Here is a 24155-nt window from a genome sequence, read left to right as displayed (position 1 = left end):
TGCTTCGACACTTGATTAACGAAGAGGGTGGAGCTACGAACGATAAAAAAAATACTGTTTTTGTTTTTATAGCGGATTAAAGCGAAGAGTAAAAAAAACTGGGTGTACCTTAGACGAACACCAGAGGGCACGTTCGACTTTTCACACGACAATTTAATTAAAAACTTTCGAACGATGCGAGCTCGTAATGGAGTAATATATGGGGCTGAAAATGTAATAAACAAGATAACCTCCTCACCTATAATGTTTCACAACCAACAGTTAAAATTAGTGTTGTAAGACGGAAAATTTTCCGAAAACAAAATTAGTTTTTATTCCGTGATTAGTCCAATGTTGTTTGCAAATTTAAATAAAGCGGCATTTTCGCCTAATTTTTTCGAATCTGAAAGTAAAACTTAACCTCCAGACTAGTTTAAACTGATTAACAATGTAACACTATAAATGATTTGTAGTATGTTTAATGTTATTAGACATTTTATATCGATGAAAAGTTAAAAACATTAAAAACCCTTAAAAAGTTATTTATGTTTAAATTTTTTAATTTTCCGATTTCCGGAAAATTAACAACACTAGTTAAAATTCATTAAGCCTTGCATGGTTTGAAAAACAGCCGAAAAAATTGTCTAATATTGGATTTAATTTGCTATTTTATTAAGGCTACATTTATTAAGGTGCATAGCTAAGACAGGAAAATCATGATTTTTTCATTATATCGGAGGTTGGATGATGAGAAGTTTCGACCACCGTACATACAAGTCAAAGCTACCTTGGTCTTTTTCGTCGTTATTCCGTACCATTTAGGTAACCAAATTTAGCTAAGAAAATTAAATGGAGAAATTATAGGAATAATTAAAGATAAATATTTACCGATAATATTAAAGTTTTGATTAAAAAAAAGGAAAATTATTTTGACTAATTTAATTTTACGAATAAAATTTAAAATAGGGAAGCTGTTGGAGATTTCTAGAGCTTCGATTTGTTTGCGATAGAGCGCGCTGTAAGTAAACCAACATAAATTCGCCTATCCTTTACCACCCAGAGTGGGTAGAAGACAGTCTGAATTATCTTTGGACATTCTATCTTTCGACACCTAACCTCTCAAAAGCAGAATAACCATGGTAGAGTAATATTTAAATCCTTAAAGTATACAATTTTCAAGATTAGCTAGTCAAAGAAACAAATGTAAACTTTATCGAACCAAATACAAATTTAGGGAACTAACACAGCCATTCTAAGTATAGTTAATAAAACATTTTACGATTAAAAATAATTTTAAAAGAAAAATTAATCTAGTTCTAGTGTTTTAAGCATCGAAACAATTAATCAAAAACTGATTTTAATGATAATACATTTTACATTAAGTTTTTCCGAAATCATATCAACCATATTAACAGGGTTCATAAAACTATTGGCAAATCCGATTTCCCGGATATTTCCTGGTTTTGTAAATAGTTTGTTTTGAGTAAATTTGCTCTCTTTATATTTCCTGGTTTGTATGAACCCTGTTTAAAGAAGCTAAATAATAAATTAAAGAGAAACGCGCCAGCTTGAAACATTAATGATTTCCAACGCGACTTACAAACTCAAACTAGGAATTAAATAATTCAAACAAAAACTAATCTGTCCAACTTTGTAAAGGAACTCGTATAAATATTTATCAACTTTGCGATAAATTTCTAAAATTAGATCTTTTAGCGACATACAAATGTGTCATCGGGAAGGTTTCCTGATAAAATTCGTTCAGCTGGCGTTTGAGGCTCCATTGCGGGGCGTGATATAGGGATTCCGAATTGAAGCGATTTCACCGCAAATTCCAAACACGACTTTTCATCTGGTTGCGAGCTTTAAACCATCAAAACACTACTAAAGGAATCCAGACAAGTGGTCGGAGCAATCCGCGCCCTTTTGTACGCATCATTTGGATTTATCTCCAAGTCAGTTAGACTCGTTAACCGCGAAAGACGTATTGAAGTTTGAGTACGATCCTTAATCAGTTGGAAACTTGATAATTTAAGTTGCGGGTTATATACCTCTAGCACTCTTCGGGATTACCAGAATCATATAATAATTAAAATTGAAATACATTTATAACGACGGATACCTTATGGTATATTTGCATTTATTTAAAATTAAACACAATTAAAATGCACGAGTGAAGTCCCTTTTCAAGCGGATAGACTTGGAGGAATAACGTGTGGGTTTAGAGCTGCCAAAGCCTCGCCCTCGGTATCGGATTTATTTAAACCTAGGGCCATCTGTGTTGGAATGAAGCCACTAAATAAATGGTTCATAGATTTTACTAGAAATGTCTTAAATTTTATTAATATCGAGTCGAATTACGCCGATTTTTTTAATGTTAACTTGTTAGCCTACATTTTTATAAAACCCGATGGGTTTGGGCTTTTTAAAACCCTGAAATAAATAAATAAATTTGTTCGGTTGTAATAATTTAAGACATTATTATACAGGGTTCATAACAATATTGGCAAACCTATTTCCCTGATATTTCCAGTTGCAAGGGCATCCAATGTTTTAAAATTATAAGATTAGCCTAAATTTTTATTGAGGTTATGTCTCAAACAATTATATTTTAGACTCAAAATTTCACTAATTTATTTGATTTTTATAAAATAATGGGAATTTCCCCGACTTTTCTGTCGACTATCTACTTCCCTGATATATCCCGGATTTCCAGGTCTGTATGAACCAGTGGCGTAGCCAGAGGGGGGCACAGGGGAACATGCCCCCCTAATTGGTCCTACATACAAATATTTTTTTAAGGGGAACGGCCAAGCTTTTCCAAATATCGCCTTATTTGCATTTCAAAAGATCAACAAGACGTTCAATATACTTACACGTACCTTATTTTGTCTTGAAAAAATAGTTTTTGGCCTAAAAAGTTGAAACGCGAAATAACGCCCAGTATTTGGGTTTGAATTTTCGCCGCCATCTTAAGGTGTATCGCCAGCGCCAGCAGCATCTTAGTGAGAGATTTGCGAACTATCCTAACTTTTGAAATCGCGCAATTTTGGCTTAGGTCTCGCATAAATGAAACGCGCCGCGCGTGCAAAACAAATCTTTCGCGTCTTCAACAGCGCGTGCTTTATGTGGTTTTACTGTCTCACCGACTTCTCGCCAGGTGTCGCGGCGGACGCGCGCTTTTCAATTTCCCGAAATTTATTTATTTTATTAAAAATTAACCACTTAATATTTTCGCCATAAATTTTAGTTTTTAACGGGCTATAGGGCTATGTAACTGGTTAAAGCTTGACCGTTCCCCTTTAAACATTTTTTAATGGTGTGCCCCCCTCTCCCCGAAACAAAATCCTGGCTACACCACAGGTATGAACCCTGATTTATTATATCTAAAATATATACTACACACTTCCGTTGTTACTTACGCTATCTTTATAAGTGAAATGCAAGAAATGGCGATGAAAAGGTCAAATATACCGTGTTGACGATACAATTTCGAGATGATTCGCGGAACTAGCGTTGGTCGTCATAGATACGCTTTGGTAATGGATTCGGCTCCACGTTAATGGATTCTTGGTTGCACGTACCTCCGCTCTCGAGTACACAGTGGACGAAACTAAGCCTTCCCCTTTTCAAATATTCAGCGGTCAAATTAGACGAAGAGTAATCTTACGCGAACCTGGAGTTTTGCAAACTCGCAATTAATAAATGATAAAGAGGGAAACACCACCGATATCAATCGAGCAGAGTGGAGAGGCCCGAAGTCGAAACAGATTCCCCGATTGAAGGACTAGCGGTTTCTCGTTACTTCGGAACGCGCCAGAAATCCCGCGGGAGAGCATCGACAGAGAAAGAGAGCTCGCTCATGAATATTCCACGAATTTGAATCTCGAAAGAGGATCCTTTTGGAAATGCTAATTATAAGAGGTTTATTCGTTAAGTATTCAAAATTCTACACGCTATTGATTTCGAGAACTTTCGTGTATAAACTGAAGGGGGCGCTCCGAAATTAAAAGAAGGGATCCTTTATTTCCCGGTTCTATGAATATATTCAATCAGGAACGTATTTAGGTTTTCGAGAATAGGGTTCGTACCAAATTTCCGCAATTAAATTCCCAGACAATTCCAGGTTTTCCCTGACCAAATTGCCAAATTTTCCCTGACCATTTTTGTAGAATAAATGAATTTTTTTAGATAAAATCTTGAAAAATATTCATTATGTATTTTTAAAAATTTATTCGACCGATTTTTTTTGGGTGATTTTAAAATTCCCTGACTTTTCCCTGACCCCTTGTAAACATTTCAAAATTCCCCGACTTTACCATGTGTTCCAGGTCGTGTACGAACCCTGGAGAACAAACGAATAACCTATGATTTTTCCAGATGCAAGAGCGCCTAATGTTTTAAGATAACTTATAAGTGTTTGAAACATCCAAAGATCATCTAGTGTAACTCCGTCTTTGCTAACTTAAACCATCTTTTCATGAAGAGGTATAGGGTTTCTCATTTGACATTTATACTAAATTGGTTCCATATTATTTAATATGACAGAAGTGAAAAGGTCAATAATTCAAATAGAAAAACTTATTGATGTAAATTATTACTCTTTTCTGAACCCCCATAAATTTCCCTTTTTTATTTTTACAATCTAATTCCTTGATATTGCCAGGATTTCAAGGTTTTCCAGGTCTGTATGAACCCTGGAAATATATTTTCTCGGATAGCGAACCAAGCAACTATTTATTTTTATTTAAATTAATTAAATTCCAATTGAAGGTCATCTTTCACGGAATTCGTTAAATTCAGCTTTTATTAAAGTTGCGCGAGATAAATTAAGTAATTAATTATAAGATAAATTATACACATTTTCTTAAACAGGGTTGCCACAAAATTTTCAGATTCAAATTCCATGACTATTCCCTGTTTTCCCTGACCATTTTAACAGATTTTCCCTGACTTATTAAGGCCAAAATTTTTCTTTTATATTTTACTTTTATCAGAAGTTAATAAATTTAGATGAACTTATATTTCAGTAAAAAGACCATTGCAATGTTGATAAAATTAGCCAAACATTCAAGGAAATAAATGATAATCGTGGAATTTGTCATACATCTAGAGTTAAATTACCTTTAAAAAAGTGGCAAGATAAAATTGAAATCCCTGACATTTCCCTAACCTTTTAAGCCCATTTTTAAATTCCCTGACTTTTCCTTGACGTGTGGCAATCCTGTTAAAAATAATTAAAAAAGTTCGTACGACAGATGGTGTTAAAATTGGTTTCCGATTGATAAAGGAGCGTGCAAGAGATAATGCGAACTCGTACGTTCTTATGAACCTAAGTAAGTTCTTGATATAACCGAAAACGGCCCCTAGGCGTCCAATCAACACAATATTGGCTCCACAGAACGCGGGATTCACTACAGGGAATTAAGGGTTGTCCATACATTTCGAGAAACTTTATCAAAACTATTCGACTAAGAAAAATAGTGGCGTGTACCGAATAAAGAAAGGAAAATAAACGGCCTTTAAACCCTACGACTAAAATTTCGAATTATATTTTTATCGGCTACTCTCCGCGGAATTCATTCTAATTACTGTACGAAAATATATGGTAATTCGGTTTTGCTAAATCGAGAAACGTAAATAATGCATTAAACATTTTGAAAGAAGTATCTATATAATAATAATAAACAGCTAGGCTAATACTTAAAGGGAATATAACCTGCAAAGCAATATTAATGGAAGACCCCTTCAATTTTCCAATTTCCCTGTACAGTGGCGCCAAACATTTCTAAAGCCAAAGGCCAGAGCAGCCAGACCCGCAAACGTTGGTGTTCCACACCAAATACTTGAGGTTATATTCCCTTTAAGGTATTACCACCCTAGGCCCAAGTCAGCTAGAGACTTTTAATGCCATTAATTCAGATGGCCGGGTTACAACCCGTAGGCGGGTGGTGACAAGCCCTTCATGCCACGCGACTCAACAGCTCTATACACTCACTATTACCGTTAACATCTACAAGTTTCTATCGAAAGGGGGAGCCGAAGAACGAGAGGGAAAACCCCTTTATCCCGATACTGCTTAAAATATATTAATAACAGGGTTTGAAGAAAATTCCAGAATGAATTTCCCAGACCATTTTTGTAGAATAAATGAATGGTTTGATTTAAAATTTAATGTAGTTATAAAACAATGTTCAAAAATTTATTTGCGGGATTTTTTAGGGTCATTTACAAATTTCCTGACTTTTCCAGGTTTTTTACGCAGTTTAATTTTTAAATGTTTCACTTTTTACTTTACCAAGATGGAAACTTTGGGAAATGTAATATTAGAAAAAATATAACAAAATTAAGATATTTATTTAACTTCGAATATCAATAGATAATAATAAATAAAATTGTAAAAAGTTTGCAAACATGTTATTTTACAGACAATAAACACCTTTTGAATTTGAATTATAGATAATATACCTATGTATAGTAAAACTTTAATTGAAATGTTTTAGATTAAAGGTGGCGCTGCATAACATTAGCCAGGAATCCATACCTCTACTTGGAATGCTTATCCTGCCGTATCGCGTATGGTAAGATTACTCTGACGGCTTTGGCCTCGCCTACGAGATAAAAAAATCCCCTCTGCGCGCACTCCCCTCTCACGTTGTTGTTTAAGTTAACATAATGACGTCGAAAAAACCGTCAGCCACATCGAGACAAAAATCTGCCTCGATAAGCATTCCAAGTAGAGGCAACGGAATAAATCGATGGTTTTCTAAAACTTAAATGTTGATTTATTTTTAGAGTCCCCCCTTTTATCTAAAATGTAAAAAAATAAAGATAAAATAACATAAATACCCGACCACTCAAATGGCGCACGGTTGATAAACTCCATTTGGAGAAATTAAGAAATAATGAAGCTTTGGGAATTAATGGCAATTTCCAGAAGAAGTGACGAGATAAAAGGACCACGGTGTACGCGGATATAAAACCCAATTCCAATTCCCTCAGTTAATTCCCAGATTTAGAAGGTGGAAAAGTAAAACTTCAAAGAACAATTCCGCCCATCGCCGATTCCTTTCAAAATAAAAATAAATAAAAAAATTGCAAAAAACAAAATCCCGCAGAAAGTCATCGTGGAGAAATACACGTAATGAAAGCGAACAATTCCGGTGGGATCTGGGAGCGAGTAAATAATCCAAGGCTGCTAAAGAAAGATGGATACGGATAAGGAATAAGGAAAGCAGGGATGGGCACTTTTGTTTAAAGAACCGCTCCGCTCAAGCACCGCTCGCGCTCCCTCGCGTGATATTCGCTTGCTGTCACGAAATTTTCGCTCCTCTATTTTCTGAGCGGTAAATGTTTTGCTCTTTATTGAGAGGCGAAAACTTCGCTCATTTCTGAGCGGTAAAAGTTTCGCTCTCTATTGAGCGGCGAAATATTCGCTCCTTTCTGGGGGGTAAAAGTTTAGCTCCTTTCTAAGCGGTAGATGTTTCGCTCTTTATTGAGAGGCGAAATATTCGCTCCTTTCTGGGGGGTAAATGTTTAGCTCCTTTCTTAGCGGTAGATGTTTCGCTCTGTATTGAGAGGCGAAATATTCGCTCCTTTCTGGGGGGTAAAAGTTTAGCTCCTTTCTGAGCGGTAGATGTTTCGCTCTGTATTGAGAGGCGAAATTTTAGCTCCTTTCCGAGTGGTAAAAGTTTCGCTCTTTATTGAGCATGGAGCGGTGAAATCTTCGCCCTTTTTTGAGCGGTTAAAAATTCAGCTCCTCCTTTTACGTTCCTTTAAAAAGATATTTTACAGCTCAATTTCGCTCAAAATGAGAGGAACGCGCCCATCACTGAAGGAAAGAAAAAATGATGCGCGGAAGGAGTAAAAATCCTCCCATCGAATATGAAAGATAGAACGTGATACGGAAAGTAAATTCGGCAGCTAAGAAAAGAAATCCCCCCCCCCCCCCGGCCAGTACGTTTCGAAGCGCGGAATAAAATACACGAAATTTGGTAAAGAACGTGTCAATCTCGGGTGTCAGTGACGCCGAAACCATCCCTCTTTTATTTTTTTAACTGGTGAAAAAAATCGGACGAAACGCAATCCGACATCTCAGTCAATTCGGGTTGTCTCCGTACCTAAGGGCCCGTTCCTACATGACGGCGTAGGTTTTCCGCTACGGTTTCCTACGTCTAAAATACTTACTTCACCCATCTTTGTAAAAGTTTGAACGTTTTTTTAACGATTTCCCCCAGAAATTGTCACCTTTCAGTTCGAACTCTGCAATTTATTTATGGACAACCCCTTACACTTTTTCGCTCAAATTTATATGGAGACAATGAGAACTAAATTTGCTAAAGAAACCACATACATTTTTTCGTCTTCTCAAAGTAATCTATAAGTTCTTTTAAGAGGATCGAGGGATGGTCCTATAACTTTTTCTTTATTTTATTTGAACTTCGCCGAAAATTGGCCTCGTATAAGAAATGATGCTCGGTGGAAAAGAAATTACGGTTTAAAGTTTTTTTCCTTCTAAAAGTTTTCTAGACTTTTTCCGTGTCATTTCTTCGGTCCTTATTCTTTTAACTCCGATTTCATCAATTTCTATCTAGAATTGGTGGTTTTGAGAAAATTTGACAGCTACGTTACGCGGCTTTCACCGTCATCGGTCTCTCTAGTTATCTAATGAGGAATCACGCAGCCTCTTCCGTATATCCCTGGCGATGGGGACGTAAAGAAGATCCGCGCTTAGGGTGGAAGAGAAGGGGCAGTTTGGGAACACGATTTGGGATGGGACATTAAGCCTTTGTACAACGGCCACGCGCGCTCGAGAGTCGGAAGAGTGTGTTTGTCGGTGAAATATACCGAATGATGATTGAAGATAATGGACGGGGGCAAAAGAAGGGCCGTTTATCGACGGGAAAGAGTAGCTGTAAAGGACGGCTCCTTTTACGCGTCAGCGGACGGAACTCGCGCACTGTTGCCGATATTCTTAAGAGGAACCACGAACTTTTCCAAAAATTTTCGAATTTTAACAAACATTAAGTAGTCTAACGACGTTCGAGAAAGCGGTCGGTGAATTAACACCTTTCGCGCTTAAGTGATACCGACTACTCGGGGTAATATTTCACCCGAACGACGTTTTAGAACGTCATTTACGGCCCCGATTTTAATTTCGAGTATCAGATAAAGTAGGTCAAAATTAGGTCAGAACGCCTGTAGAAGTGTTCGACACGCAATGCACCGGTGTTCAGGGAGAAGTGAGCGATAGGAAAGGATACGCAATATTTTACAAAAATATAAAGGAATATAAAAATAAATATATTTCTAAAATTTAAATTTTCGATTTGGAAAAGTTTGTACAGGGGAAAAATCGTCGAAAGGAATATCAATTCATGTTTGCTTTCAACCATTACGCGAAAAATGAAGGAATTATAGGATACAAATTTAATTATAGGATTTTATAGAACCATTTCGGAATTACACGGTGTTATATCATAGACTAAGAAAGGTTTCACAAGGACATTTCGCGTGTGACCCCCCTTAGCTTTTTCCTGTATAACCGGCGGCGCGAGACCCCCCGACTTCGTTAATGGTGCGAACGGCCGCGCGCCCAGCGGATTTTTAAGAAAGTGGTGATCACGTGCATATTATTTTCAAACCCATATAGTACCTCACGTGTATCACATCTGATTTCTAAAACACGTGCTAATAAGAATAATATTTGAGTCCTTCGAATTTGGTTCGCACCAGCATTTTGATATACGTGGCGCCCTCCCGTGCTGAGACTTTACACGGTCCTAAATTCGCGCGCGAAATGTCCTTGTGAAACCTTTCTTAGTCTATGGTTATATTAATTGTGGCACCATCGAAAGCCTTGCGAGTTCTATTGGACAGAAAACTAAATACCGGTACATTTAACAACCTGTCATTATGATTAAGGTATATTTCGAAGCAAATTTTTAGACCAATAGTTGAAAGTTATTTTAAAAAAGGCTACATAATCCCAACGGTTGCCACAGACTCAAAATCCCTGTTCATCTCCAGATAATTTAACCGTGACTTTTTAAACCAATATTTTCCAATTTTTAACCTATATTTCAGTAAAAGTGGTCAATTTACAACCTAAATTAAATTCCCGGACTTTCCCCGGAATTTCAGACTCATTTTTGAAATTCCCCGACTTTCCCCTAAATTTCAGACGCATTTTTGAAATTCCCCGACTTTCCCCTAAATTTCAGACGCATTTTTGAAATTCCTCGACTTTCCCCTAAATTTCAGACGCATTTTTGAAATTCCCCGACTTTCCCCTAAATTTCAGACGCATTTTTGAAATTCCCCTACTTTCCCCTAAATTTCAGACGCATTTTTGAAATTCCCCGACTTTCCCCTAAATTTCAGGCGCATTTTTGAAATTCCCCGACTTTCCCCTAAATTTCAGACGCATTTTTGAAATTCCCCGACTTTCCCCTAAATTTCAGACGCATTTTTGAAATTCCCCGACTTTCCCCTAAATTTCAGACGCATTTTTGAAATTCCCCTACTTTCCCCTAAATTTCAGGCGCATTTTTGAAATTCCCCGACTTTCCCCTAAATTTCAGACGCATTTTGGAAATTCCCCGACTTTCCCCGGATTTTCAGACGCATTTATAAAATTCCCCGACTTTCGCCGGATTTTCAGACGCATTTTTTAAATTCCTCTACTTTCCCCTGAATTTCAGACGCATTTTTTAAATTCCCTGACTTTTCCGGGTACTGCGGCAACCCTGAACCTTTTTTTTTATTAAATTATCAAAGTCTATAAAATAAATGTTTTCGGTCGAGTTGAAGAAAATTAAAGGTTACTGTCATCCCGCTATTAAAAGAGAAGGAAAGAGTTGAAGGATAAAAATCGACTTCCGGTGACGACAACGCTTTGCGCGGACCACTTCCGTTTCTCCCCGAAAGAAAGGAAAAGAAGAAAAAAAGAGATTGAGGGTGACTGCGTCATTCGGAATTTCGAGCGGCGATGGTGAACGTAAATAGTAGTAACACAAATTTCCTTCTTAGCCATCGCAATGGGAAAGGACAAGCGCGTACGGCGGGAACAGGATGGCATCGCGAGCGCCGATTTGAGGAGCGGAAGCTCGCTGCCGCCGATTCATTTCCGGTCGGAGCAGAGATGGCCCCAAACGCGAGATTGTCTCATTGCGTCAGCGCGTAAAATCTCTCGGAAGGTCCCATTCGAGACCCGCACTCCACGGCTCACGCTTCCCCACACCCCCGCCCTTACAATTACAGAAAGCTTTTACCAATCCACCACGAGGTTACGCGCTGAAGTTCGAACGAAGTCTGCTGGGGTGGGTGAAGTCTGCGAGCGTTTAAGATCGCAGTCGGGAAACGACCTTTTTCCAAGGGTACAATGGCAAGGTTAAGCGCGAAACAATACTTCCAAAACGTGGCGAGGCTTTTAGACTTATACAGGGTGTTTCAAAAGGAGTTGAGAAGTATGCCTGATTTTCCCCATTTCCCTACGATGAGTTAAAAGAGCGCCACAGAGCTTCAAAGTGTGGCCTACTAGCCCCTGGAAGTAGGTTGCAACAAGCACGGGGATGCGCCGGTTCGGGTACCTTTCCTGGTAGAGATGTTGAGCAGCCAAAGCATTGCCATCCGCTGGTCCATACACGAAATGAATATCCACCAGTTCTTCCGAAGTGAACTCCATTGTTGCGGTTTGAACGTGATGAGAAATCGGGGTTTATCACGACTTAAAATGCTGTTTACGCTGGTTACTTCGATTTGTTTACTAAGTCCTTTTTTACCTATCACACGAACCCAAACCTTAATGTTCGCGTTTCCCCGTTGCTTAATTTTGGGCTCGTTGCAGCCAACTTCCAGGGGCTAGTAGGCCACACTTTGAAGCTCTCTGGCGCTCTTTTAACTCACCGTAGGGAAATGGGACAAAACCACGCATACTTCTCAACTCACCCCCTACAACTGCTTCAAATTTTGGCATAACCTTTCGAAACACCCTGTATTTTTAAAGGCGTTCTTTCAACAGCGGCGCCAGAGTTTAAAGGGGTTCGGGGCCGTTAAGAGACGGAAGTCACCCCGAGTTAAAAATACGAGACAAGGGCCAAATGGGGGTGGCGAAGAGAAGATGGACTCGACCAGACAATTTGTACGAAAGCAATTACCTTGCCCGCCAAAGAAGGGAAGGGGTAACCCACCGAAATTGGGTTTGCCAATATACGCGTTAAATTAACAGCACAGCCATCTCCGGAACGAAATTCTAACCTCAACCTATCGGGGGCTTCTGGCTGTTTGCCATAAAACCAAATCACAGCCTTCACACGGAGGGATTTGACCGCGGAGGTCAAAGATTTACCAAAATAAAAGAGAGAACTGATAATTTCGGTCGATAGATGGAGCTATTGGCGATCAGTGGCGTAACTTTTCCAATGCGAGCTATGATATTATTAGGGCCCAATGTTGTTATAAGGGCCGAGGACGGTAAGAATTAAGAACATTGGCGGATTAAGAATAAAAGGGGCCCATATACTTGAGCTTTATTATGCACGGTTGGCAAAAAAATTTCAGATTCAAATTCCCTGTTTTCCCTGACCATTTTAAGAGATTTTCAGTGACTTATAAAGGCCAAAATGTTTCTTTAATATTTTACTTTTATCAGAAGTTAATAAATTTAGATGGACTTATATTTCAGTAAAAAGGTTATTGCAATGTTGAAAAAATTAGCCAAACATTCAAGGAAATAAATGATAAACGTGGAATTTGCCATACATCTAGAGTTAAATTACCTTCAAAAAGGGCCCCGATAAAATTGAATTCCCTGAATTTATACCAATTCTTAAAATTCCCTGACATTTCAATGACTTTTTAGGCCCATTTTTAAATTCCCTGACGTGTGGCAGCCCTGTTATGGTACCCCACACTTTTGGAAAACGAACCAGGACCCTAGACTCGAGCTTTATTATGGGCCCTCTGACATTGCTCTAACCTCGTCCCCGGGCCAACCTTTTGAAAAATGTTCCGGGTCCCTAACCTACTTAGCCTATTGGTTAATACGCCCCTGATTGAGGAAATATCATTTTCACATTTTGCTGTGATCTCCAAAGTGTCTTGGTTCACACACGCGTAATCGCTTCACCCCGGTTCACTTATTGCCAAGGCTTAACGCCATTTCGAATTATCACCGGAATTTTGAGAATACTCAAATGTATCCCAAAACCATTAGTTAATCATGTTTACTATACATACAGTAATATTATTTGACATAATTAGGAATTTTATTCCCATTATTTTTGAAAATACGAGCAATTTGACTTCCCCGAACCAACACAATTTCTTACGCTGCTTTTGAAAACTAGTTATCTAAAACAAATCGACCCGAACCAACACAATTTCTTACGCTGCTTTTGAAAACTAGTTATCTAAAACAAATCGACCCGAACCAACACAATTTCTTACGCTGCTTTTGAAAACTAGTTATCTAAAACAAATCGATTTTAGGGGTAAGTCAAGCGCGAACTTAGCTTTTGTAAAAAATAGTCGCTGAGTTATGGCGTCACTAACGGGAAATAAATATCGAATTTTACAAAGTGTACGGAGAGGGCGATTGAAGGATCGTTAATGTCCAGATCAGACGACAAGGCGAGACAAATATACTCTTAGGCCGAAGGGGGAACCCATTTGATTCGAAAGCTAAAGGTCGGGCCGAATCGGCTCAATCCACTGTTTGGCCAATGGCAGTCGGGCTGGCTAATCCAAACCAGGCTATGGAATTAACGAAGGGAAGGTGGTCGGGCCCGCGGGGTGTATAAGTTAACTGTCTTCTTACTGTTTGTTGTTCGACTCCGTTGGCTGTGACGATGGGTGCTCCTCCGTAAAGCAGAGCGGCGTTGTTGGGGTCTTTGACGTCTGGCCGGCACGCTTGACCGACGACCGGGGCGCCACCGCTAGCTACGTTTTGACCTTGGTGATCAGCGCCGTTCTGAGCGTATTGACCGTACGAAGATGTCATCTGAGTTTGCACCATGTGCTGCAATTAAAAAAAACACACAATTTCGTCAATACGACATTTTGATATTCTTATAGATTATAAATAACTTATTTAGGTTAACTAAGAACGTACTAGTAGACCAATTCATAAAAGCCAGATGTCCTACCTAGGTCGGAATGAAATTTGCGATTTACAGAAATATTATTCTTAAGAATCCACTAACTACTTTGCTATTTATGACTGATTAAATTAATTATTTAAAATTAGCTTAAATTTGCGCAAAATAATTATTTTAAAATTCACTCTTGACAATGGAACCATAAAGGCTACCGAAATAGGGGTAGAGTTTTAATCATTAAGCTTTTAATTGTGCCAGAATATTTCGTTTTTTATTTTAAAATAAAATAATTAAACTGTTAAATTGTTTTTAATTAATTTCCAGAATTAATTCATTAAATCCCGAAATTAATTCATTCAATTCCGGAAATAATTCATTAATTTCCGGAATATATTCATTAAATTCCGGAATCAATTCATTAAATTCCGGAATCAATTCATTAAATTTGAAATTAATTCATTAATCTTCGGAATTAATTAATTAATTTCCAGAATTAATTCATTAAATCCCGAAATTAATTCATTCAATTCCGGAAATAATTCATTAAATTCCGGAATCAATTCATTAAATTCCGGAATCAATTCATTAAATTCCGGAATCAATTCATTAAATTTGAAATTAATTCATTAATCTTCGGAATTAATTAATTAATTTCCAGAATTAAACTCAAAGTGAAATCGTACCTAATTTTAAACGATTTCTCTAAAGAGAAAAGAAATATGGTCCTATACTATTAAGGGGGAACGGACCCTTGAAAGAGTAGGTAGAAGCTGGACTGGTACGTTCTCAGTACCCTCAAGTAGGTTCTTGACTGTATAAATAGGCTTAAGCGAAATAAAGAGTTTTAGTAAATAGAGCGATAATAGCGATAAGGCTAATGCGGGGATTTCGGCGTTATTTCCAAATCCGGTTTCTTTCACAGGCTGAAACGTAATTACAGAGACCTTTTATTGTCTCTCCTTTAGTCGTCAGAGTGCAAAAAAACAAGCGACGTCCATTGCCATTGACAATTTCGCTTTCGCCTCGTAAAACCGCGGTTCAGAAAGCATTCTCCCATCGCAACGCTATCGAGTCGATACGGGAGGAGATCGTAAAAGAGCGGGTCAGGCGTTCAGGTGGAGAAGTTGCGCCAGACTTCATTAAGTACCAAGTCGATATGGGAGGAGAAAGAGACTTGATTAAGAAAAGCCGCGAAGATCGTGCCATTCGGACAAAAATGCCCGCTTAGAGCGGCGATTCAGAACTACTACGATAGAAGTTCCCAAGAAAAACCGAGAAAGGAAACTCGCAGATAAAGTTGGTACATACGTCTGTTTCGAAGAAACATTGAAATGGAGTACGAAATACAGTCAATTTCGTAAATGCGATTAAAATATTACTATTCTATAAAAAAATATAACTAAAATATAATTTGTGATTAAGTTTAAGCACAAGTAAATAATACATATAATAATAAGTTAGGCCCCAGTCAGCAAACGACTTTTATTGCCTTTAAGTCACGTGGTTGGGTTACAATGCCCTTCGTGACACGCGAGCCAACAGCTCCCTACACTAACTATTACCGTTAACCTTAACAAATGTTTATGGAAAGGGGATTTAAATAATACCATGTAAGAATGAAAATTAAAAAACTTGAAAAATCTGAGCAAACTAAAATATTAAATAGTAATTCAATTCAATTAATTAAAGCCATTAATGGTATATAAATCAATAATTTCAATAAAATAAAAAAAATCCGATTTAAATAAAAAATATTGATTGATTTGATTTTTTTGTATAAAAATCCAATCAATCGATATTTTTTATTTAGATCAGATTTTTTAAAAGTGCCAACCCTGCTAGAAACGTTACTATCTAGGCCGTAAAAGTGACACAAGTACTTCGAAAAGCTAAGTTCCAACGAGGGAAATAGAGGAATCATACAGTATTTAATTTTATAAAAATGATAGAAATTTCAAATATTTTACGACGTAAAAATTTCAAATGCATATGTACTTATCTATAAAGGAAGGGGTTTATGTGACAACAACAAAGGTATTTCTTATAAACCATTTCCCAACATAAGAGTTTTAGAACGGCACTAATACTTTTCCTTCCGGATAAGTCTAAGATAACACGTATTTAACGTTTTTAAGAATGGTTTTAACGTTTTTAAGAAAGGTTTTAACGTTTTTAAGAAAGGTTTTAACGTTTTTAAGAAAGGTTTTAACGTTTTTAAGAAAGGTTTTAACGTTTTTAAGAATGGTTTTGACGTTTTTAAGAAAGGTTTTAACGTTTTTAAGAAAGGTTTTAACGTTTTTAAGAAAGGTTTTAACTTCCCGGTTCTCGTCGAAAAAGTCGCATTTAATATACCGTAACGATGTAATAATAAAAAACTATCCTATAATATTAAATGTAAATAACCGCAATGCGGAGAGTTGCTACTGCAACTGGTTTAAATAACGCCTAAAAATAAATATAAATTTTAATAAGATGGCCTTTGCTTAAGTTAGTACCGGGATATTCGAGAAATTTCTTTAATACGTATCATAAAACTTCTAAAAAGAAATAAACACAAGAATACACTTATTTATTTCAATGGGAAATCAAATATATTTTCATTTCGGAAACTTTATCCCCCGAATAATAAAATACCAGCTTAAAGTGTAGAAATAAATTTATATTAAAAAAGAAAGAGTCTTAAGAAGATATTCCTCGAAATGGTCTTCTATATGTTATATATATTTATAGAATAATAAACGCCGAATAAAATAGTACGTTGACAAATTATTCCCTAATAAAATACGTATCGAAACTAGTTGATCCAAATTCAATTCTAAATTTAAATCAGTATAAACTTTTAAATTAAATTATCTGAATATCAAATTTGTATAATATAATATAATTTGTAAATAATTCTCTTATGAGAGAAGTATTAATCTTAGTTGGTTTCCGCCAAGGTACAATTTTCGAGTCAATCACATTAGCTAAAATAGATGCTTCGTTACAAGACATACTCTGCCTTAAAATGAATATTTTATTTCAGAATTCCTCAACCTTACTAACGCGCAATTTTGCCAGACCATTTGAAACTATTTTATATTTGTTTATTAATAAAACTGTTTAAACTTTCGATTTAAAAATCTCTTAATTTTTAAAGGTTTTCCATATATTTTGGTACTCACATTTGGGCCTAAATTAGCGTACTTTCGAATGGAAAATATAATTTCAAAAAATCAATTTTTTGGTATATCGTTCGGTAATTTTTGTAGCGATTACGGTTCAATTTCGGGGAAACAAATATAAAGGAAAGAAAATTGTAATAAAACTAGACCTATATCCCAAATACAATCGCTATATTGCGCAGGTAATCCATTCTTTGTTTTTGTTATCCAAAATAAATGCAAATATTAAGAGATCAAAAAAGAAAATTCACCGGAAATTCTATCCGATGAAGAGGAAAAGAAGTTTAAAATATTCCTATCCACGCGAGCAAAAAAATAAAATAAAAAAGCAGAAATATTTCTCTTCCAACGTTCTCCGGGGTCCATAAGCGGCAACGAAACCGTACGTGTAAGGAGCGAAATGAGAATCCGGGTAGCAGGGTTACTCGCGGAACCGAAATCATTCATCTAGCGAGATCTGCAAAAACGGACTCGCAGCGCCCCCAGCGCATTTTTGGGATGATACGGCCAAAAATGCACGCTAGACTTCCCTTTGCCTTTCATGGAAATTCTAACTTTTTTCCTCTCTCTCTCTCTCTCTCTCTGTCAGCAGACGGTCTAGAAATAGATAAACCCTAGAAGATTTTACCCCATCATCTATACTTGGAGCGTTATGTCAGGTGAACTCCTTTTTGGCAGTTTTCCGCCCAATAATCCGCGTCATGGAGACGGAGACGAACTTACTGGGATAAAAAAATAACAATTTGGTGTTTCGCTTCAATTTTCTCAAGTTCGTTTTGGAAATGGACGGTGAACAAACGCGATTCCGAACGATTTCATGAGTTTCTTCCATCTTCTAAATAAAAGCGCGCGTTAAAAATTTTAATTCCACCAGTAAAGGGATAAAAAAAATCGGGGGTGTTTTAAGAATTCATAAAAAAAATCTGAATTTTTTAAAGTAAATTAAATTTTTATTTTTATCCCGTATGATTTAAAACAAAGAAAATGGCCAGTATTCTCACGGTGACCTACAAGGTGATTCGTTGCCCCTTGACCCGCGTATTGTAACTGGGTTTGGTACGAAATTTTCGGAATTAATTTCCCTGACTTTTCCAGGTTTTCCCTGACCATCTTTCGTACAATAAATGAAAGATTTGAGCTAAAATCTTGCAAAATATTTTGTGTATTTTTAAAACATCTTTCAAAATTTTATTTGCCTGATTTTCTGGACCATTTTCAAATTACCTGACTTTTCGGAACAGTTTTAAAGTTCCCTAACTTTCAGGGTTGGCACTTTTTTGATTTTCCTAATAAAAAATTTGATTTGAATAAAATTTTTGGATTTCATTGATTTTCATATAATTTATGGCTGTTTCATTGTATAATTAACGAATATTTTACTTTTATAATTTAGATAATCCTTAATTAAATCTTAATTAAATTTAATAACTATTTAATATTTTAGTTTGATCAGATGTATTTTAATTTCTTAAGACCCTTTTTGAACATTTTTTATTCCCCATTGAAATAAATTGTGATTTAAATCAACGATTTAAGAAAAAACCACTTGATTTAAATCTTGATTTTAATACGAAATAAAAGAGCCAAAGTCGGAATGTATTCCCGCCAGCTTACAATACAGGGGCGTATTGAGGAGAAGCGCAAACCGGTTGCAGGGGGTAACGAAGCACCCGTTATAGGAAAGCAGATGAAAGCACCGAGGCGAGAAGTCTTAGCGATCTATTTTAACACCAACCTGTCGGGATAGGTTAAAGAAAGGTTAGACAAGTTGAAAATGACACCCCCCCCCGTCCATTTCCTTATCAACTTCAAAGATGGCTACTTTTTTAAAGACTGGAGAAGAATCCCATTTGCTGGGTCAACAAAGGTATACTTAACAAAAAATAATAATAACCGCCATCTAGCGAACGTTCGAGAAAACTAGTTCATCGACGCGGAAAATTCTTCCAACATTACTCGTCGGGCATATGACGAATCTCCGCCTATAGAGTGTACCCTTATTCCCGCCGTTGTCAACGCAGTCGGGTCGAGATGGGCGCGTAAGGAGATAATGAGTCCAAAATGGCATTGTTCTGGAGCGTGATGAAGATTTCATCCGGAGGCTGGAAGGACACGATGGGGGATGAGAGGTATTTAAAGAGGGGGAAGATAAGGACGGAGGAATTTTAGGGGGCCACCCGGGAGCCGATTTCGTACAAAAGAAATCCGGGTGGTTTGTTCTTGAATTCTGCGGCGACCAGCGACTAGAAGCAAATAAAGTGAAATGAGCTTGAGCTCCAGTGGCTGCCCGCAATATTTTACTACGAAGGAGGCTCCGGCTTAGCCCACATATATAGACTGTTTGCGTCGTGGTAATTTTATTTCTTCCGTTGGGAGGCGCTGTTTAATAGGGGGGGGGGATATTTCTCGCACCCAATATCGCCACTTTTAACGAGGAACAAAAAGAGGTCTCTCTCTTGCATTCGGTAATTAGCGCGTGGATGAGAAGAAACTTAGACTAAAAGCCGTAACCCCCCCTCTCAATTAACGGACGAAACTGAGGCGGCCTTCATTACATTACGGCCGCGTTAAATCAACGTACGAAGGCGCCATCTTTGGAGAGAATTTGGAAATATTTCCGTTAAATTTAAGGAACTTCCAGAATGCTTTGATACGGGATTTAATAAATTTCCACCATCGACAAACTATTACAGGACTAGTATTACTATACTAAGTCCCTATAGATGATTTTTCTTTACACTGTCACACTATTAAATAATAATAATCAGCTAGGCTAATACCCAAGCACCACCTTAGGCCTATTCGACTGCTACGCCCCGGTGCGTAATGATCGAGAGTTAAAAATATAGTACAAGATAATGTTATTTTAAGAGTTGGTAATTAATTTTTAGTAGTGGCACCGAAAAAATGTTATTACGGTTTATTGAGATTCTTTGAATTATAATTTTTTGGACCTTGTAAAACATCATCTAGTTTATCATTCGATTTGCAAAGAACCACCTTTTTTGAATAATACCTAGAAAAGCAAAAATATTTAGTAATAGTTAAACTATGGTTTGAAGTTAAGTATTAAGTAAATTGTAATTTTTTCTGGGCAATTTTCCCCTTTTAAAAATTCAAGCTCCATTTCCATGGAGGTTGTCATCTTGTACCGAATTTTTAAATTCCAAAAACTACCCTGGGTGGCGCTGCGCGTTGTCTTAAATTTTGGTCGCGACAGTAATAGGACCAAAATGTACATGCTAACATTACTAGTCCTGTAGTAGTTTGTCGATTACTAAAGGATATTTCAAAAATAGTTGTAAGCCCACCATCGAACGCTTTTCAACTTAATACCATGGACTGAAGTTGAAAAGGGTTCGATGAAGTCCTTAAAATTAAAAATAAAAGATAATTATTTTTACTAATTACTTGTTTACGCTTCATTAAGTTTAATTAACGCAAAGACCTTCGTCTTTATTTTTAAAAAAATGAGATAAACCAAAATAAAAAAGATGGTTCTGAGAAACGTAATTATAATTGAGATCTGTTTTTGAGAAATGGTCTTTCTGTAAGATGAAATACGATACATTTCCCGCATCTCGGCAATTACTTCTTTAAGCTTCATTGAAAAGTCAAGTTTAATTAATGCAAAGAGCTTCTTATTTTAAAATAAATGTGGTATACTGGAGAATAACGAAATAAAGACACATTTCTAAGAATTTCTCTGTAAGATTAAATTTGATAAAATTCTCGCAAGATATTTAGAGATTACTAAAAATAAATGTTTTTGTCCTGCTAATTAAACAAAGAACTAATTAGGGTCGCTAAGAGACACAAAGATATTTTTAGAAGGAAACACTCTTTTTAGGTATATGCAAATAGATAAATCTTTTAACATATTTTGTAAATATTTATGTACGTTCCCAGGAATCCATACCTCTACTTGGAATGCTTATCGCGGCAGATTTTCGTCGGGATGACGGTTCTTTTGACGTCACTATGTTATCTTAACAAACAACAACGTGAGAGGGGAGCGCGCGCAAAGGGGATTTTTTATCTCGTAGGCGGAGTCAAAGCCGTCAGAGTGATCTTACCATACGCGATACGGCAGGATAAGCATTCCAAGTAGAGGTATGGATTCCTGGCGTAAACAATTTAAAGAACCATCCTTTATTAATTATCTTAATGGCCCTAGAAATACGCATTAATTAAAAATGTTACAACCTACAAACACTGCATACGCAACAGCGGAGGGAAATCAACCGACCCTGCTAGCTTAGGATTTACTACGCAACAGCGGAGTTTTAATTGGAGAAGGGAGAAATGGAAATTTCTAAAAATAGAACTTCTAATATTGGTCTTACCATCGGTACAAAATAGTAAACAATGGTATTTTGTAAATTATAAATAATTTTAAATAATGAATTATAAATAATTCTAAATAGTGAATTATAAATAATTCTAAATAGTGAATTATAAATAATTCTAAATAGTGAATTATAAATAATTATAAATAATGAATTATAAATAATTCTAAATAATGAATTATAAATAATTCTAAATAGTGAATTATAAATAATTCTAAATAGTGAATTATAAATAATTCTAAATAGTGAATTATAAATAATTCTAAATAGTGAATTATAAATAATTCTAAATAGTGAATTATAAATAATTATAAATAATGAATTTTAAATAATTCTAAATAATGGTAAATAGTGAATTATAAATAATGGTAAATAGTGAATTATAAATAATGGTAAATAGTGAATTATAAATAATGGTAAATAGTGAATTATAAATAATGGTAAATAGTGAATTATAAATAATGGTAAATAGTGAATTATAAATAATGGTAAATAGTGAATTATAAATAATGGTAAATAGTGAATTATAAATAATAGTTATTAATGAATTATAAATAATGGTAAATAGCGAATTATAAATAATGGTAAATAGCGAATTATAAATAATGGTAAATAGCGAATTATAAATAATGGTAAATAGCGAATTATAAATAATGTTATATAGCGAATTATAAATTAATGTTAAATAGCGAATTATAAATAATGGTAAATAGTGAATTATATTTATTAAATCCAGAACACCTTTCGTAAAAAGTGGAAAAACTTCCAAAAACGGAAAACTTACAATTTAAAGTTTAAAAAAAATATTTACATTACCAAAAACCGTATGCTGATTTAATTTTACAAAGAATTGAGGGAAATTTATCATTTACTATTACAGTCTTTTAAATACCACTTCGGAATAATGTTTAACTTATTAGGATAAATTTATACTTCTGATTTTTGACAAATTGGTTATAATCATCGATTCTAATTTGTCATATTCCACGGACTTGTATTTGGAAATTAGTTTGATAAATAAACTTAGAATAAACTTTAAATTCACGCTCATTAAATTTAATCTCTAATTAAAGTTAAGTTTCTCTCTTCCAAAGTTGTTAATCTTCTTTATTTTTTCGCGTAAATTCATTTAAAGTTTTGGAGCGCAGACATTTTCACAGCTCATATTCTTGAATTAAGATTCTCGAAGGCTCACCTGAAGTTGGTTCAATCTACGAAGGTAAAATACTAAAAGAGGGTGGAGGGGGAAAATAAGATGATATTCCACCAGAGGGAGACGGGGCGGAACGAAAGAATGATCGATTCGCTATCTGGCGAGGAAGAAAAGGGGTTGCTATCTAGCGGAAATTGTTTTAAGCTTACTCCACTCGAAAGAGGAGAGCCGAGACGAAATCCTCGTCATAATATTGGTTAAAGGAAAAAATCTCCATCTGAGCGTTTCTACGTGAAAAATGGAAGTTTCTTCCCACATATACCGAAAAGTATTTTTCGTTACTAACTGGAGTGGCCAGCGAAGAGAGCACGCCGCTCAACTGAGATAATATTGAAATTTAGCGAAGAAACCCTGGTCATTTGTAAACGCTATCCCAATTTATTTATTTTGCCCATTAAAAGTTACTCTTCGTCCAGATCAAGTATGTCTTATTTAAATCAAGTGATTTTTTAAAATAAAATAATTCGTTTTAACGACCTAATACGCTTCAATGTATTTCTGAAAATGTACAAAAGTAGGCTGTCTAGAATTGTCAATTCACAGAAAACTAAATTAAATTTAGTTTTTAAATGGTGATTAAATTTAATTAAAATTAATTTAAATTTTAGTTTACATTACCATTCCACTTAAATTATTAATCAATTTGTTAAGAAACACAGGCATGAAATGTTCAATAAATAAAACAACCCTATTCCAGATATTCAGAAGGTATACAAATCGATTATTTTTCGCCGGATGTAATTTCGGTAACGTGGAATTACGGTATCTCAAATTTGAAATATCCGGAATGATAAACGATACTACATCGAAACAAAAATAAAAAAATTAATTATTTTTATAATAATAATAGAAATTTGGTAACAAATTATCGCTCTTCAAACCGGAAATGAACGAACCGGAAGTTGGACGGTACGTTTAAACCAATCAATAAAAAACAACATTGAATTTAAGATAGATCCACCAATATTCATTTCAATCAATCATACATATTAGGTAGTTTCCAGTCAATCTCGGAGATGAGAGGGGCTTAGTCTCACGCGCCAAGGCTTAGCACCAAATTTGATTTAGGAAAATTTGAATACGAATCTTTTCGATTGAACAAAAACCGCTTAAAATATTAATAGCATTCACCTTTAATTATAATAACCAACAGATTTCTTAGTAGTACAGGTATTTTACTAACGATTACGAGTAATTTTCTTCGACGGCTAAAATTCTAAATCAGGCGTTTGCTGATTGGCTTAAGTGATTGCTTAACACGCGTAAAGGCACCGCCCATTCTAGAACAAGATGGTAGAAAGGGTAGTTCGATATTCAGGGCAGAAATCGACTCATTCATACCGGTAAGGTG

General features: G+C 35.8%; 1 protein-coding gene across 3 annotated transcripts in view; it reads right to left on the bottom strand.

Annotated features, from left to right (window-relative positions):
• Positions 1–24155, bottom strand: part of Rbfox1 (RNA-binding Fox protein 1) — a 211923-nt gene that overhangs the window by 45341 nt on the left and 142427 nt on the right. For all 3 annotated transcript variants that reach the window (XM_090156942.1, XM_090156943.1, XM_090156944.1), the window contains exon 2: positions 13799–13999. In XM_090156942.1, coding sequence (XP_090013068.1) covers positions 13799–13999 — 201 coding nt within the window. The remainder of the gene's footprint in view (positions 1–13798; positions 14000–24155) is intronic.

The sequence above is a fragment of the Leiobunum rupestre genome, chromosome 8 (genome assembly GCF_980474605.1).
Source record: "Leiobunum rupestre chromosome 8, qqLeiRupe1.1.hap1, whole genome shotgun sequence".
In the NCBI taxonomy this organism is placed as follows: domain Eukaryota; kingdom Metazoa; phylum Arthropoda; class Arachnida; order Opiliones; family Sclerosomatidae; genus Leiobunum; species Leiobunum rupestre.
This window is presented reverse-complemented; position numbering and strand designations above follow the sequence as displayed.